The sequence below is a fragment of the Ictalurus furcatus genome, chromosome 11 (assembly GCF_023375685.1).
Source record: "Ictalurus furcatus strain D&B chromosome 11, Billie_1.0, whole genome shotgun sequence".
In the NCBI taxonomy this organism is placed as follows: domain Eukaryota; kingdom Metazoa; phylum Chordata; class Actinopteri; order Siluriformes; family Ictaluridae; genus Ictalurus; species Ictalurus furcatus.
Genome location: NC_071265.1, coordinates 25020437 through 25036863, shown reverse-complemented (window position 1 = coordinate 25036863; position 16427 = coordinate 25020437). Strand labels below are relative to the sequence as shown.

Below are 16427 nucleotides of genomic sequence, written 5' to 3'. Positions count from 1 at the left end.
ACTCTTCTCTTACAGGATTAGAGCCCATTCTCCTCATCAGATAGATATTAAGTACTTTATATACACAAAGTTTATGCCTACCGCCTGTAAACTGTTAGTGTCTACAGGACTGTTCCACAGGTGCATGTGCAATAATTGTTTATGGTTCATTGAACAAGCATGAAAAACATCATTTAAACCCTTTTCAATAAAGATCTGTAAAGCTTATTTGGATTTTACAAAATTATCTTTAACATACAGTCTCCTGAAAAAGGGACGTATATAGATCAGAGAAGAGTGTTGTGCTCTTAACCTGAATATATCTGTGTGTGGGTTCGAACGTTTATTTCAGTGTTCAAATCAGCTACAGTCAGGTCCATAAATATTTGGTTATTTTTATTTTAGCTATCCACCACAATATATTGGAGTTGAAATTAAATAATGAATGTGAACCCAAAGTACAGACTTCAGCTCTAAGTTGAGGATATTTACATCCAAATAAGGGTGAACAGTGTCGGAATTACAGAACTTTTTAAATGTACTCCACCCCAACCCCCCCAACACCCCACCCCCCCCCCCCCCCATACCAAAAAGGCCTGAAATACCACAGAAAACAACTGTTGTGGATGACAGAAGAATTCTTCCTCTGCTGAAGAAAAACCCCTTAAAAAAAAAGAAAAAGAAAAAACCCAATTAAACCCATCTGCGTCAAAGTAAACAATCAAGAGAAGTTTTCGGCAGCGTAAATGCAGAGGGTTTACCACAAGATGTAAACCATCAGTAAACCTCAAAAGCAGAAAGACCAGATTAGAGTTTGCCAAAAAAGTCTTCCGTTCTGGAACAACATGCTATGGACAGATGAGACAAAGATCAATTTGTACCAGAATGATGGGAAGAGAAGAGTATGGAGAAAGGAAGGAAATGCTCATGATCCGAAGTATACTAAGAAATCTTATGGCATGGGCATGTATGGCTGCCAATAGGACTGGTTCCCTTGTATTTACTGATGATGTGACTGCTGACAAAAGCAGCAGGATGAATTCTGAAGGGTATAGGGCTATATTATCTGTACAGATTCAGCCAAATGCTTCCAAACTCATTGGATGTTGCTTCCCAGTGCAGAGGAACAAGGACACGAAGCATACTTCAAAAGTAATCCAAGACTTTTTTTAAAGCAGAGAAATTGAATACTCTGCAATGGCCAAGTCAGTCATCTGAACTGAATCCAACTGAGCATGCATTTCACTCGCTGAAAGCAAAACACCCCAAGAACAAGTAGGAACTGAAGCTGCAGTAGCGGCCCGGCAGAAAATCACCAGGGAAGAAACTCAGCATCTGGTGATGTCCATGGGTTCCAGACTTCAGGCAGTCATTGACTGCAAAGGATTTGCAAACAAATATTAAAGCTTTAATTTATGATTATATTAGTTTTTCCAATTACTTTTGGGCCATTAAAAAGGGGAGACCACATATATAGTGTATAGCCAAAAGTATGTGGACACCATAATATTGGAGCTGCCGCAAACTGTTGCCACAAAGTTGGAAACACACTGAAAAATTTTGTTTAGGGCATTTTAATTGAGCCTGTCACTTGGGTAAAGAAGGAGTGAGGGAATCCAATCCAATAAGACCTGGTCTCAGATCAAGCAGGAAGGAAGCAGCCAACCTGCTGTTTTAATCTCATGAGACATTTTCTGTTTTCATTTCCTCACTGCCCACTTTCCTTCTTTTCCTCCACTTTCCTTTCTTCCACTTGTTTAAGAGTATTAAACAGGCCCTGTGTAGGACTTTTCTGATGAAGGACCTCGATTAGAAAGGTTAACAGACTCGACTCAAGCTGTCGTATCTCACAGGTTCTCTCACGCAACTCAGAGTTCTGATGATCTGCAGTGTTTAGCAGCGTATTCCCGCTCTCTTCCAGTTGTAATTAATCAAAGTAATTATTTCACTTCATTAATGTTAGTACAGCGCACAGGACAGGCCTGAGACACAAATACACAACTGCACATGTGTTATAACCACAGCATTTCTGAAAGTAGGTTTTTAGATTTTAAGGAGAAACATATGCGCAAAAATAAGGCTGCTGTTTTTTTGTGTTTACTAAAATGCCACCTGAGCAAGTATAACCAAACCCTTAATTATATTCATCAGGCAATATACAGTATTTGATGATAAATAGATGGATAATGGATTTGACAACTAGAATTAAAAATATTCCAAAGCATGTGAATAAGAGAAAAATAATGCCTTATATAATTTAGTATTTTCACCAGTGTTTGGTATTTTATTGCAGGGAAACCACAGCAAGATTCCAAAGTAACAGAAAGCCAACCAGACGGTTACATACACACACTTCCTGCCACAATCATATGCACAGCACCTCATGTGCCTGCTCAGATAATTACCCTGAGCTTGAGTCTCTACCATAACAATTAGTGCTGTAAAAATCACGACTGCACCATCTTTTTATGGGGGTCATAAACATATCTTTTAAAATTCAGATGAATGGTTATGGGCTGTGAGTCCACTTTGGTGTCCTCCTCTTTAGGCGGTTCATTTTTAGCCCCGCCCTTTCCCTTTTTCTTGGAGGAGGAAGAGAAGTGTTGCTTTGTTTCTTCTTTCAGTCCCTCTGTTGGAATCAAGAGAAAAAGAAAGTGCCTTAGCACACTGAAAACAGAGAACGTGAATCCTCACATATGGCCTAAAATACACTTTGTGTGAAAAAATTGTATCACTATAACATAATTGTTATTAACTTTGTATTATAGTTTTAACTACCATTGTTAACAGCCCAGCACATACATAGTGCGTTCAGACAGTACTGAGACCCCTTCACATTATTCTAACATGAATTCATAGGTTTCTCTCATCAATCTGTGTAAAATGCTACATTACATGGAGTGCTATATAACATGGAGTGCTATATAACGTCCTGTTCAAAGATATTTTTCAGGGACTGCACTATAGTAACCAATATTAGTAAATATCAGTAAATTAGTACAACTTTGAGCTTCACATTTAAGAATCTTGTTTGCTAATAACTAACTAATTGCACTTTGTGATCACTTTGCTAACACAAAAACACAACTGATTCTATAGTTCGGTGTTATGGTATCTATACGCTGTTGATAACAAATTGAATTCACTGCAGTTTTAACTGTATAGTGTTTTTAATAACAAACTTTGTCACAAAGCAGCTTTATAGAACTCTGGGTTAGAATGTAGCTCATCAGTGAGCAAACTGGGAAACAGCCGGACAAGAATTGTAAGGAAAGAACCCTGACGGAACAAATTGGGCATGGAAGAGAGGAGGAATGAGGTCAAAAGTCAGAAGTGACCCGGGGTGGCATTTAAGAATTAAAATTGAGCTGCTTCACTGCAAACTTACTGACAGATGAGACAAACTGAAAGTTTATTACAGATTATCAACCAAAGTATCAGGTCCTTTATATTATTCTACCACATTCTATAGAGCTTTAATATTATCTAACCACAGGTTAGGTGGTATAAACGGATTGTGTTATTCATGATTCATTATAGTGCTGTTCAGCACTATAGCATTGTAAGTGTTTGTTACAGTCACAACTGTTATTGTAAGTGTTCACGCTATTATCTCTCATTTTGTATCGTTATTATTGGTATTTCTGTTATTGAACTGAATTGAACTGAATTAAATCGGATAATTGTGTAGCTCAAAGTTACTTATCTTTACCAACTCCACAATCCAAAACAGCATCAGTCTGAACCACAGGTGAAACTTTTCAAACGAAAGGCATCGATAGATTATAATCCTGCAATTAATATAACAGTTCAAACACTACTGCCAAAAGGAAGAATATTCCTGTTCATCTTATTACATCTGCTCTAAAAAAACCAAAGAAGTGTGTGATAAAATACAAGTGTCCATTTACATGTGTCTAAGGCCTACCTGAAGATTTGTGCACCCATGTGTAGTGTATCTACATGTATTAGGGGTGTGTGTGTTTTGTATTTTTTCCATACCTGGAATTCTAATTTTGATTTTGCCACTCTGTCCAAAGCTGCCTTCAATGACCCCTGTCTCTCCTGAAGAAAGTGTGACCTTTAACCCCACAAACAGCTGAAGGTTGGTCTCTTTCTTGAACAGGTTTTTACCAATCACAGTGTAGTCGTCTGTCACCTGGTCACAGATAGACGCAGTTAATATACCATGAATCTTTTCTGTAAGAAGGTCACATCTTACTTAACTATCAGAAGCATGATGAGACATTCAACTAGATATATGTGACTTATAATCTAAACATGGACATTAGGAATACAGCAATCCTGATAACGATCTGATGCTGACCGAGCCGTCTCTCTCACCCTTCAGTTCCTACATTATGAATATGTTCTTACATCTTACGTTTTTGTCTTATGCAATGATTTACACACAGTTGACCACAACAATGGTAAGCGTTTCTAAAGTTAACAGGCTAACATTACGTATCTGTTATCAATGATTCTGCTACATTAATCAGGAGCTCGGTGTTCGAAAAGTTTTCACTCCCTAAACCTGTTGACGAGTCCAGATTTACAATTCTCAACTCTTATTATTTTTTTTTCCTGTCAGTTTCACTGAATGATTTAAAGTCGATACCGAATATTATGCTTTAGGATGAAGAACGGAATAATACGCCTGGACTTGAAAGGTTTACCTGTCTGACCAATCACAGTGCACTCAGACAAATTTCCTGTTTCTACCTCCCAAACATGCTGACTGAAGACACGGGCAAAACAAAAGTTTGCTACAGAAGCAGGTTAGAGCTACGATAGGTGTATGTATGTATGTATGTGTGCATGTTAATGTTAACATGTATGTGTGCAAATCTTAATATGGTTATATTTAGTATTTAGAATTATTAACACTAAATTAATGTGGCTTATATTTATTCACTCATTATATGTTATATGTTATATATATATATATATATATATATATATATGTGTGTGTATGTATGTATATATGAATATATACACACACACACACACACACACACACACACATATATATATATATATATATATGAATGAATGTAGATTGTGCTGGCAAAGTGCAATTAACTGAATAATTATGATAAATAATACTGAACAAATTAATTATGATTACCATTTAAGCCACTATCATGTCGCCCTGTTACACTAAACAGTGACAGTAACTACAGCATAACTGCATATAATAACCACAGGACTCTCGTGTCACCTTAATGTGGCCCAGTTTTACATTATCATTTTTTTTTTTAAATGGAGGGGAGTGATTATATAACTTGAAAGTTGTGTATTTATTGGGTAGGAGGTTGTTACCCGTTCCACTGCTCCTTCTTTGTGCTTGTCTTTACTGATTTTGAGCCTGGGCAACGTGCTGTCCACATAGTTTTTGTCCTCGAAGCCGTCCAACAGCTTTCCGTGGAAAGCAAGTCTGCATGTGTTGCTGTGGATATCAGAGTCCAACCGTGAGCCAATCACCAAACAGAGTGGTGGACATGTGACAGGCCGTTCAAACTCTAATAATGCCCACTGCGTGGGATGCCTCCCTTCGGCTTCTCCCTGGCCAGTCAAATACTCCTCCTGGTGGCAAAACTCCCAGTCAAATGAGAAAGCCTCTGCGCTCTGCTCTGTAGGAGACGCTGCTCCTGAGTCAGCACTTAGAGAAGCCCGGCTGAAGAATAACACGCGTGCCATGACCGTTTCATGTCCAACGGTGATGTGGAATTTTGCACGGCTGCTAAGTGCACCACGGTAGTACTCGATCTTCCGTACAGAAATAATGGCGGCATGAATGGTATGCAGTGAACCAGGTGTACACACCACCCCTCTCTCCAACATCTTTGGGTCAAACTGTGTGACACACACGCCGACCCGATCTCCTTGTATCGCACTAGGAACTGGCTTACGGAACATCTGGATCGACTTCACCTTACGAGTCACCTAAGGATCACATCAAGCCCACAATGATAAGGAATGTTTCTAATTACCCTTAAAAACACATATTCTGATATTTAAGAGGAGTTTATTTAGTGTTTGAGTCATCCTCAGTTATCTTAAGGTATTCAAAAGTGGTGTGCTGGAATGTTTTTGCAGATCTGTCTCTTAGTTTATAGACACATGTATGCTGGAATATTCTGAAAAACAGGAAACACTGAATACTCATCTTGCACTCATTGGAAAGTACTAAATTTTAGAACCCGTTTTTCTAAGAGTGTGGAAACTCTGGGACCCACAATCCAGATGTGCGCTGTATGAATGTGTGTACCTTGAGTGCAGGTATCTCTAGAGTGTCATTGACACGCAGTGCCCCCTGCAGGATGGTGCCTGTAATGACTGTTCCCTGGCCACGGATGGAGAAACAATGATCCACTGCCAGTAGCAGAGAACCAGATGGGTCTCTCTGAGGTAGGAACGCCTGGGATTTTAGCAGCTACACAAACAACAAACACAAAATACTTTATATGCTGTTAGTCAAATGCTGAGTCCAGATCCTAACACACCAAACTCAGGTAGTCAAGAAGATAAATAGTTAAACTGTGTTAAAGCAATAGTGCACCCAAATATGAACATTCTGTCAGCAATTACTCACCCTCATGTCGTTCCAAACCCATAAGACTTTCGTTCATCTTCGGAAGACAAACGAAGACATTTTAATGAAACCCGGGAGATCTCTGTCCTTCCATTTACAGTCCATGTAAACAAAACTTTCATGCGCCGAACGTCCGCTCTTGTGTTCTCATGATACAACGGGACATGGCAGAGGAAGAGGAACTCAAATTGAGTCACATAGAACAATCTTTGTAACAAAGATGTCTGCAGATTTCGACACAGAGGAGGACTTGCATTTTTCAGTCCGCCCTCACGTCAAGACAACACGCATGTGCTGTGGTTCTCTCGTCAACGCGTGATATTTTGTGAATAGAGACTTATTTTTAGTTTTTTTGTGCACACAAACCATTTGTATCTATTTATAAAATTGGGATTAAACCACTGGAGTCACATGAATTACGTTTACAATGCCTTTAGGAACTTTTTGAGCTTGAAAGTTTTGGTTACTTGGACTGTAAATAGAGGGACAGAAATCTCCCAGGTTTCATTAAAAATGTCTTCATTTGTGTCCCGAAGACGAACAAAAGTCTTATGGGTTTGGAACGACATGAGGGTGAGTAATTGATGACAGAATTTTCATTTTTTGGTGAGCTATCCCTTTAAGGACAAATTTACCAAATGCTCTCACCTCTATGAGCTCAGTGATTCCCTGTGCTTCCGCTGTGTCTGGAGCCTCAGGTCCCCCTGGCTTTGCTGCCACGGCAATGACCGGGCAACCTTTAAATCTACTCAACCATCAAATCAAAACAGCAATGATGACAACTGATTTATAATGATTCTGATTTATAATAGTATTGTCAGCAATTTCAGAAATTGTTGTGAAAAATCTCCATTTAATACACTGCCATATTGAAACAATTATATGTATATATACACATGACATGCTAACGCTTAACTAGATACATGATTGCACGTCTGTTAGTGTGCACCTAGTGTTTTCCAAGGTTTTGTGCATCCTCTTGGTCATCTTCTCAATGGCACTCTGTCTCTTGTCACTGGGCAACAGGTCCGTTTTATTGAGGATGACGATCATGTGTGAACAGGTGAGCTGACCAATCAGGAGGCACTCTGCTGTTTGCGTCTGCATACCTTTCACAACGTCGACCACTAACAACATCAGGTCAATGATCTGAGCCCCTAAAAATACACAATAATTGTTGTTCAAATGTGAAACTATGAACACGCACACCTTTGAGATAAAAGAATACGAGAAAGAGACAGAAAGCGCTTAGGTAAACAAACCCATCACTCTGGAGAGAGGAAACGTTTGTCTGAAAAGTTACAGCTTTATTCGATCTCATATGCTCACCGAACACACAGTCAAACTTTGTTAGTGCTATTGACTTTCTCCTCTCTCAGGGCTGGGAACCTGGGGCCTGATGAATTCAACTGCAACGTCTATGCACCTTTTTTCTTGTTATGCATCTTTTGTGCCACCTTCTGGTCATAACTGAAAGTGCATGGGATTGGAATAGTTGCTTTATCCTAAAATTCAACCAGGTCCGTTTTGTGCGTAGAACCAGCATACGTTTTAAGCACAAAACATAAATTGTTCACACTTTAATCCATGTCACACTTCCGATAATAGTTTGGAGCAGAAGTATTGTAAAGGCCAATCAATCTCGATCATGAGCAGCAGACGATATATCCTCTTTCTAAAGAAAACTGTCAGCTTCAACTGACAGTTAAAGATTTAACACTTGACAACAATAATTCACTGTTCCAAGCTAATCAGTCAGGAATACACCCAGTATTTGGTTATCGTTGAAAAGTTCTGCATGTGAAGTTTGGTTGGATTTGCGTGCTGGAACTTACTCACCGCCAATGATGGTGCGAATGAGGGAGGCATGTCCTGGACAGTCCACCAGCGTGAACTGCAGACTGTCGTATTCCCCACAGCTCTGCCTCATGTGCTCAGGCAGGGGAACAGTGAAGGCGCTGAATCCCAGGTCCAATGTAATGCCACGCTCTTTGGACTGCGGGTTCTTGTCGAAGGCCGCCGTGGACGCGGTGCTGCTCAGAGCTCGAGCCAGAGACGTCTTTCCGCTGTCCACATGTCCCAGCACGCCCAGGTTAAAGTTCAGAATTCTGGGGAGACTGTCCCCAGGTGTCGGCTCGGGATCTGCCATATTCCAAGAGATCTGCGACTGTGACAGCGAAGTGATCTCGTTCAGTCAGTCAGCGAACAGACTTTGATCTGACACCAACTAATATTGTCCTGTTGCAGATTTATTTTTATATAAACGGAAAACAAAATGATGTTAACAATATAGTCTTCCTGGTTTGTTATCTGATTAAATGTTTCGTTTTAATTTCACGCCAACAAAAAAATACGTTAGTTCACAACACGGGCCAAGCTTGCGCTAAAAGTTTTGTAATTTGACAGATTCACTTCCTGAGTCACCATAAAATGTTTCCGGCTGCAACTATGCTTCAGAGTATTCAGGTTCTAAATAGATTTAGATCGATATGTTAGATCTTTCCGTGCAACAAGTCTATTAAAATGAGTTAATAAATATCAAATGTGATATAGAGTATTAACACGTTTGCGCGGTCATCGTTAAAAACAGATTATAAGTTAAGAAACAATAGTTGTTTTTATATTTATAGATCTATATTTGAAATAAGAGAGATGTGTCGTGTGCATAGAGTTTATTCAAAAAACTTGCATGGAAGATATTTTGGTCATTCTTGTGCGTAATTTAACACAAATTGAAATAAAAAAAAATAACAACGCTGTTTTCAACTGGAATAAAGTTGGTTGGACGTTCGATATTTGCGGGTATGCGGAAATCAAGGGACCGTCTCTAAAATCACATACGACATTGTTAAACACGATTCTAACTTCAATAGCATTTGACGGGAATGACTTACAGTCGTATAACCAGCTGTAAAGTGTTCATCTAGGTGTCAGCTATAATGCACACCTCTTAGATTTTTGACATTTAACCAAATAAACTATTAAATCATATATAAATTTTGTCATGTGTTTTATTACTGCATGGGCTCATACATGAAATATACCATTATTTAAAGCTCAATAGCATTTGAAGAGAATGATGTACCGTCACACAACCAGCTATAAAGTGTTCATCTAGGTGTCAGATATGATGCACACCTTTTAGATTTTTCATATTTATTAAAATGAGCTATTAAATCACATTTAAATTTGACATGTATTTCACTGCAGAATGGGCCCATACACAAAATTTACCATTATTTAAAGCTCAATAGCATTTGAAGGGAATGATGTACAGTCAAACAAACAACTGTAAAGTGTTCATCTAGGTGTCAGGTATGACACACACCTTTTAGATTTTTGATATTTATCAAAATAAGCCATTAAATCATATGTTCATTAGACATGTATGAATATATATGCATATATTAACATATATATATATATATGTTAAACCGTTGTATGGTCTTGGCCACCGTGCTGCAGCTCAGCGTCAGGGTCAGGGACTTGGCAATCTTCTTATAGCCTAGGCCATCTTTGTGTAGAGCAACAATTCTTTGCTTCAGATCCTCAGAGAGTTCTTTGCCATGAGATGCCATGTTGAACTTCCAGTGACCAGTACACTAACAAGTCACATGACACCGGGGAGGGAAAATGGCTAATTGGGCCCAATTTGGACATTTTCACTTAGGGGTGTACTCACTTTTGTTGCCAGCGGTTTAGACATTAATGGCTGTGTCTTGAGTTATTTTGAGAGGACAGCAAATTTACACTGTTACACAAGCTGTACACTCACTACTTTACATTGTAGCAAAGTGTCATTTCTTCAGTGTTGTCACATGAAAAGATATAATCAAATATTTCAAATATTTCAAATCAAATATTAAGAAAAAACGTGTATATTATATATAAATTAAATTTACATATATATGTGTTTGTGTGTGTGTGTGTGTGTGTGTGTGTGTATATATATATATATATATATATATATATATATATATATATATATATATATAATTTAATTAATAGGACATCTATTTTTTGAAGAAAACCATTCAAGCCAGTACGGGTCATTTTGACCCCCTTTATGCATTCTTGAAGGTTTTTTTGGTTCATGCATTGTAGGGTTAAATATCAAAAATCTAAAAGGTGTTTCTCATACCTGACACCTAGTCGAACACTTTCCAGTTGGTTGTGTGACTGTACATCATTCCCTTCAAATGCTATTGAAGTTAGAAACGTGTATAACAATGTCGTATGTAACTTTAGAGACGGTCCCTTAATTTCCGCATATCCGCGAATATCGAACGTCAAACCAATTTTACTCCAGTGCTGTTTCAGTACGACTCTTCAACCCCGCACACAAAGGAGCGAATCGATTGAGCTTCCTTCCAGATAGACACTGAAATCATCCAATCGGCACAGACTTAAGAGGACTCTTGGCCAATGACCACACGGCGCACTGTAAAAGAGGCTTACCTCCAGAAATTTCCTTGGTAACCCGCTTGGAAACGAGTTTCCTCGTGTGTTTGTAATCGCGCCGATTTCAACGGCAAACGCAGGTGGCTGGGGTTCAGAGCAGGTTTACTTGCTACCGTGAAGCGTTTGGATTCGAGATAAAGTCATGAAGATTGAGGAGGTGAAAAGCACAACGAAGACCCAGCGCATTGCGTCTCACAGCCATGTGAAAGGTCTCGGGCTAGACGACGCCGGCAATGCTAAGCAGACTGCGTCCGGCCTTGTGGGCCAGGAGACCGCTAGAGAGGTAGCTAGCTCTGCTAACTAGCTAATGTTAGCTAACGCGGCTCAGCCAGTCTGATGAATGAATAAACTGAAAACATCTACAACAAATACTTTTTGACATTTGTCTCAGTTTGCTTACCAAGTGTTGTTTTGTCTTAACTTTTTATTTTAACTTTAACGTAATATTGACTTTGTTGAATAGTTCTAACTTTAATAAGCAGGACACGTTAAACAGGCAGGAAAGAAGAAACCTACAGAACAGACAAATCTTCTGTTTCTTCTCTGAACCCTGCTGCTTCTCTTAACAGGTTAATGAGGAGTTGAATATTAAACTTGAGAACATGGAGAATAAAACTGCACTGTACTGTGATATGAAACAGAAGCAGAACACACTTAGGGAATGACCTGTGTTCCTCAGTTTAGAGATAGTTAATGTGTGTAGGCAAACTTTCTCTCTAATAACCGGTACAAATTGTTTTTCCAGGCCTGTGGCATCATTGTGGAGCTGATTCGTTTGAAAAAGATGGCTGGCCGAGCTGTCCTACTGGCAGGGCCACCTGGAACCGGAAAGGTAACACTTTTCTCCTTCTTCATGTGATGCATTAAACTGAAATCTTCTCATATTCAAATCGGTAGAACGATTTTTCGAGAGAATATGTTGTGGGGTTGGTTGTAGAAATGATACGTGTGTTTAAACAACTATTTGTGCCAAACAGACTGCTTTAGCGTTGGCCATGGCGCAGGAGCTGGGGAATAAGGTACCGTTCTGTCCCATGGTGGGCAGTGAAGTGTATTCTTCAGAGATCAAGAAGACAGAGGTGCTGATGGAGAACTTCAGGAGAGCTATTGGTGAGGCTACACATCCATACACTAGCATAAGAGTCGGGGTTTCACTATAGATAGGTCTACACACAACTGACCACATATTAGACCAGGGGTACTCAAATCTACATCTTTGTGATCCACTTACCAAGTTTCCACTGACCTGAAGGTCCACACATTAGGACGATTGAGCAAGTGTATGCTCTGTTCTTTTTTTTCTTTTTTTAAATTTTATTTAATTAAAAAAACAAAACTATAATACGACCTGTTACTCGAAATGATTCTCTCATCTCGTTAAGTTTTTTTTGCTTCTCACCTCCGTGCTCTGTGGATAATGTTGCTCAAAATACATGTGCTTTATTTCATAGTGGCGCTTCATGTTACCACTCTTAACAATCGCCACTGTCTTGTTGCAAATTAAGCACGTAGGTTTGGTGTTTCCGTTAGAGAGTAGAAATGCATACTGATCTGTTCAGTCATCTTTAACCATGTCAAGCGTTGTTACGTTCGAACAAGATAGTGTGGAAATATACAGCATTGTCATAGTGATGTTGTTACACTGCTCTGATTGGACGATGTTGTCACATGCCAACAGTGAAGAACAGAATGGGAGTGAAAGTACTAAAGTACTGGCTATCTTTTCGCTTGTTCATAAGATTCTGTTTCAGACATTTAACAAGCTAGTTTAAAGGGCCATTCACACTAAGTTATACATGCATGCTTAAACAATCGAGTAGCCAGGTGTCAGGTGACTAGCGCTGAGATTTAGGTATCGGTCCAGAATGGACTGTCCTTCGGCCCGAATCCGGACATTGCTAATAGTTAAATAATATATTACAGCTAACTCCTGTAATAAAACTATACTGTGAGGATTGTTCTTGTGCACATATATACATTTGCACTTTTTGTTACCCACCTGAATACTCGCATGCGCACACAGTTACCTGATACTAACAACTAACAATGGCTAGCATGTGATAATATCTGCAAACCTACGGGGCTAAACAGTCTACTGCTGCAACAAACTGCGATTATTGACATCACAGGATTTTACCCAGTTTTTTAATTCTTTTTTTTTTTTTTTGAATCAGAATGTAGGAAATTCCACCCAGTACTAAATTCTGCTGTTTGCAAAAAAGTCTCTGTGACTTTCTTCAAAACTGAAAATCTGTTTCAAATTCATATAATCTGCATTCTTTTCCCACATCCCAAAAACAATCATAATAAAACTTACTTAGAAGCCCATTTGTTGGTATAAAAAGACCAAAAAAATGCTCTTTTTGACATTTTTCTTTAGTTTTTTTTTTTCTAGCATGAAATTATATAAAATTACTGCACGTCTTGTTATTGTCTGTTATAATTTTTATTTCGGAGAGAGAATTTTTTATTTTTAATAGTAGCGTATTCTATTACCAAATGTTTCTTTATACCAGCTAAAGGATGAGTTTTATATTAATGCGTAATGTAGGACTGCGAATTAAGGAGACTAAGGAAGTGTATGAAGGCGAGGTGACAGAGCTGACCCCATGTGAGACGGAGAATCCAATGGGTGGCTACGGCAAAACCATCAGTCACGTCATCATCGGCCTAAAGACGGCGAAGGGCACCAAACAGCTGAAGGTATGCATAAAAATAAATAAATAAATAAGTCCTGTGGGAATGGCAGTTAACGATGCGAGATGCGTCTGATGTCTAGACATGTGTTTCGTTTCTGTGTGACGCAGCTCGATCCCAGTATCTATGAGAGCCTACAGAAGGAGAGAGTGGAGGTTGGTGATGTCATCTACATTGAAGCTAACAGTGGAGCAGTAAAGGTAAGGACAACACACAACCTGTTGCTGTCTCTCCTGAACACTCACTGGTTTAGGGTGTTGAGGCAGTGCATGTGTATTAGACAACTAGCACAAGAGACTTTTGTACGTCATACTGTTGACATACACACCAGTAGACATTGTAGCACGGACCCACAGATTTCCAGCGCAGCCTTATACACTTCAGCACTGCAGAGATTGTAACGATTCCTTCTTAAAACGCCTGAGAACTTTGCAAAGAAGTACTTGAAGCAAAACAAACAGAGGGCATACGCTTGTTCATGTATCTACTCATTATATTGCAGGGTGTCTCACCATTTCCCCAACTGCGTTATTAACATATGTTCCCCGCGTCATGTTCGGAGCTGTAATCGGTCACTCTGTAATCACCCTGTGCTGTGATTGGTCCACAGAGACAAGGGCGCTGCGACACCTTTGCAACAGAGTTTGACTTGGAGGCTGAAGAATACGTTCCCTTGCCCAAAGGAGATGTACACAAGAAGAAAGAGATTATACAAGATGTTACGCTACACGACCTGGATATAGCTAATGCACGCCCTCAGGTACACACACACAATAATCTAAACATGTGGTAAATGTAAATGACTTTTCTTTTTTCTATATAAATAATGAGGCGTTATTAATAACAAATTATAATGAATTTTTTAAACTTAGGCACATTGACTACTGTATTTTTGAAACCGTCTAAGACTGCTGTATACGATTAAGATGTAGTGTCACATTCTGACTGTGCTTTAGGGAGGTCAGGACATCCTTTCTATGATGGGGCAGCTAATGAAAGCCAAAAAGACCGAGATCACAGGTAAGACACACGCGCACACGCACGTTTTGATGACTGATTTGAATCCAGATGCATTCCAACGTTCAGGTTTATTGAGCGGGTTTCATATTCGAGCACATGCATGTTAATATGGTATGTGCTTTTATAGATAAGCTACGAGGGGAGATCAACAAGGTAGTGAACAGGTACATAGATCAAGGTGTAGCAGAACTCGTGCCTGGTGTTCTGTTCATCGATGAGGTTCATATGCTGGATGTTGAGTGTTTCACTTACCTGCACCGAGCTCTGGAGAGCTCCATCTCCCCAATAGTAGTGTTCGCATCCAACCGAGGAAACTGTCTCATCAGGTAGGATTCCTTTTAATTGAAGTATTGTAAAGCCACTCACTAGCACGCAGTATTTTTGTGATTGCAAAATAATTTTTTTTTTTTTTTTTTTTTTTTTTTTTTTTAGAGGGACGGAGGACATTAACTCTCCTCATGGAATACCTCTTGATCTGTTGGATCGAATTATGATCATCAAAACCGTTCTGTATACTCCTCAAGAAATGAAACAGGTGAATGTGTGGAAAAAACAAAGAGACAAGAACAAAGACTCTCAACTGTGCTTGTGCTAATTTCAGTCTGTTTGTCTGTAGATTATTAAGATCCGATCTCAGACAGAAGGCATAAACATCAGCGAGGAGGCTTTAAGTCACCTGGGAGAGATTGGCACTAAGACCACCCTCAGGTATCATTCCGTATCATTCGTATTAGCCAGTTGACTGATCATTAGTTAGGGGAAACTGGTGGAATATTTATAATCGTTAACAGGATTTCTTTTAGAATTTAGTAGGTTTGTGTTATCTGTACTGGAACAGTATACTATTTATTCACACCTTTTATCATGCAATATCACCACCCGTATTCCTACTTCTTTAATAGGTCATAGTTTTATGTCATCATAACACTCAAAACAGTTTATAATGTACTTAAAGCACTGAATTATTTTTGCGAACAATTGTGTGTGTGTGTGTGTGTGTGTGTGTGTGTAGGTATGCTGCACAGCTTTTAACTCCTGCCAGTTTGCTGGCGCGAGTTCAGGGGAAAGAAGTTGTAGAAAGAGAACAAGTGGAAGAAATTAATGAGCTCTTTTATGACGCCAAGTCTTCTGCAAAGATCCTTCAGGACCAGCACACCAAGTTCATGAAGTAACTCCCTCTCACTCAGCACTCGCTTGTTTTCTGTTTCACTGGCCCCACAGTTCTTAAACCAGTTCAGGTAAAATGCCGTGCAGGACAGCAAAGCCACAACAACCACAGTACATCTTATAAAAGATTACTACAAATGGGAATAAGAATTGTTAAATAAGAATAATATTGTCCTTCCAGAGAGTTTTTCTTTACCTTACTTGTATGTCCATAGTTTTTGCCTGATCGTTTTTGTTTTTATTTTTTTGTCTTTTTTTTCATGTTTTTGTTTTCCAGAAAAATAAATTTTAAGAATTTAAATGAATAATGTATGTCCTCCTTTTTTCATATTTTGTTTCACATCTGGTGCTGCACCTCACCTTCTGGTTCAGTATTCAACCGCAGTGTAGGAAATTCTTGCAAAACTGAATACGTTATGCTGTAGTTGTGTAAAGAGACACACAAATATATATTTTTTAAAAAGCATTGGTCCTACAAAAGTTGCCTGAAATCACATCATGTATAACT

The 16427-nt window shown here is 39.0% G+C and overlaps 2 protein-coding genes across 4 annotated transcripts; one reads left to right on the top strand and one right to left on the bottom strand.

Annotated features, from left to right (window-relative positions):
• Positions 1-1512: 1512 nt before the first annotated feature.
• Positions 1513-9313, bottom strand: eefsec (eukaryotic elongation factor, selenocysteine-tRNA-specific). 3 transcript variants are annotated; one of them, XM_053636950.1, is made up of 7 exons: positions 8414-9308; positions 7524-7731; positions 7223-7319; positions 6251-6415; positions 5302-5925; positions 3982-4138; positions 1513-2608 (listed from the first exon to the last, which is right to left on the bottom strand). In XM_053636950.1, exons 1-7 carry the CDS (start codon positions 8721-8723, stop codon positions 2427-2429), a joined length of 1743 nt encoding a protein of 580 aa, XP_053492925.1. In that variant the 5' UTR covers positions 8724-9308; the 3' UTR covers positions 1513-2426. The 3 variants fall into 3 exon arrangements, with proteins under 3 accessions (XP_053492925.1, XP_053492927.1, XP_053492926.1); XM_053636952.1 differs by lacking the exon at positions 8414-9308 and adding an exon at positions 7904-8176; XM_053636951.1 differs by lacking the exon at positions 1513-2608 and adding an exon at positions 2619-3770 and having other exon boundaries at positions 8414-9313.
• Positions 9314-10873: 1560 nt separating this feature from the next.
• ruvbl1 (RuvB-like AAA ATPase 1) lies at positions 10874-16220 on the top strand. Its single transcript, XM_053636696.1, has 11 exons — positions 10874-11318; positions 11781-11867; positions 12013-12145; positions 13587-13738; positions 13843-13932; positions 14343-14492; positions 14689-14752; positions 14880-15078; positions 15185-15287; positions 15369-15460; positions 15765-16220. The coding sequence occupies exons 1-11, from the start codon at positions 11178-11180 to the stop codon at positions 15922-15924; spliced, it is 1371 nt and encodes a 456-aa protein (XP_053492671.1). The 5' UTR covers positions 10874-11177; the 3' UTR covers positions 15925-16220.
• Positions 16221-16427: the final 207 nt, after the last annotated feature.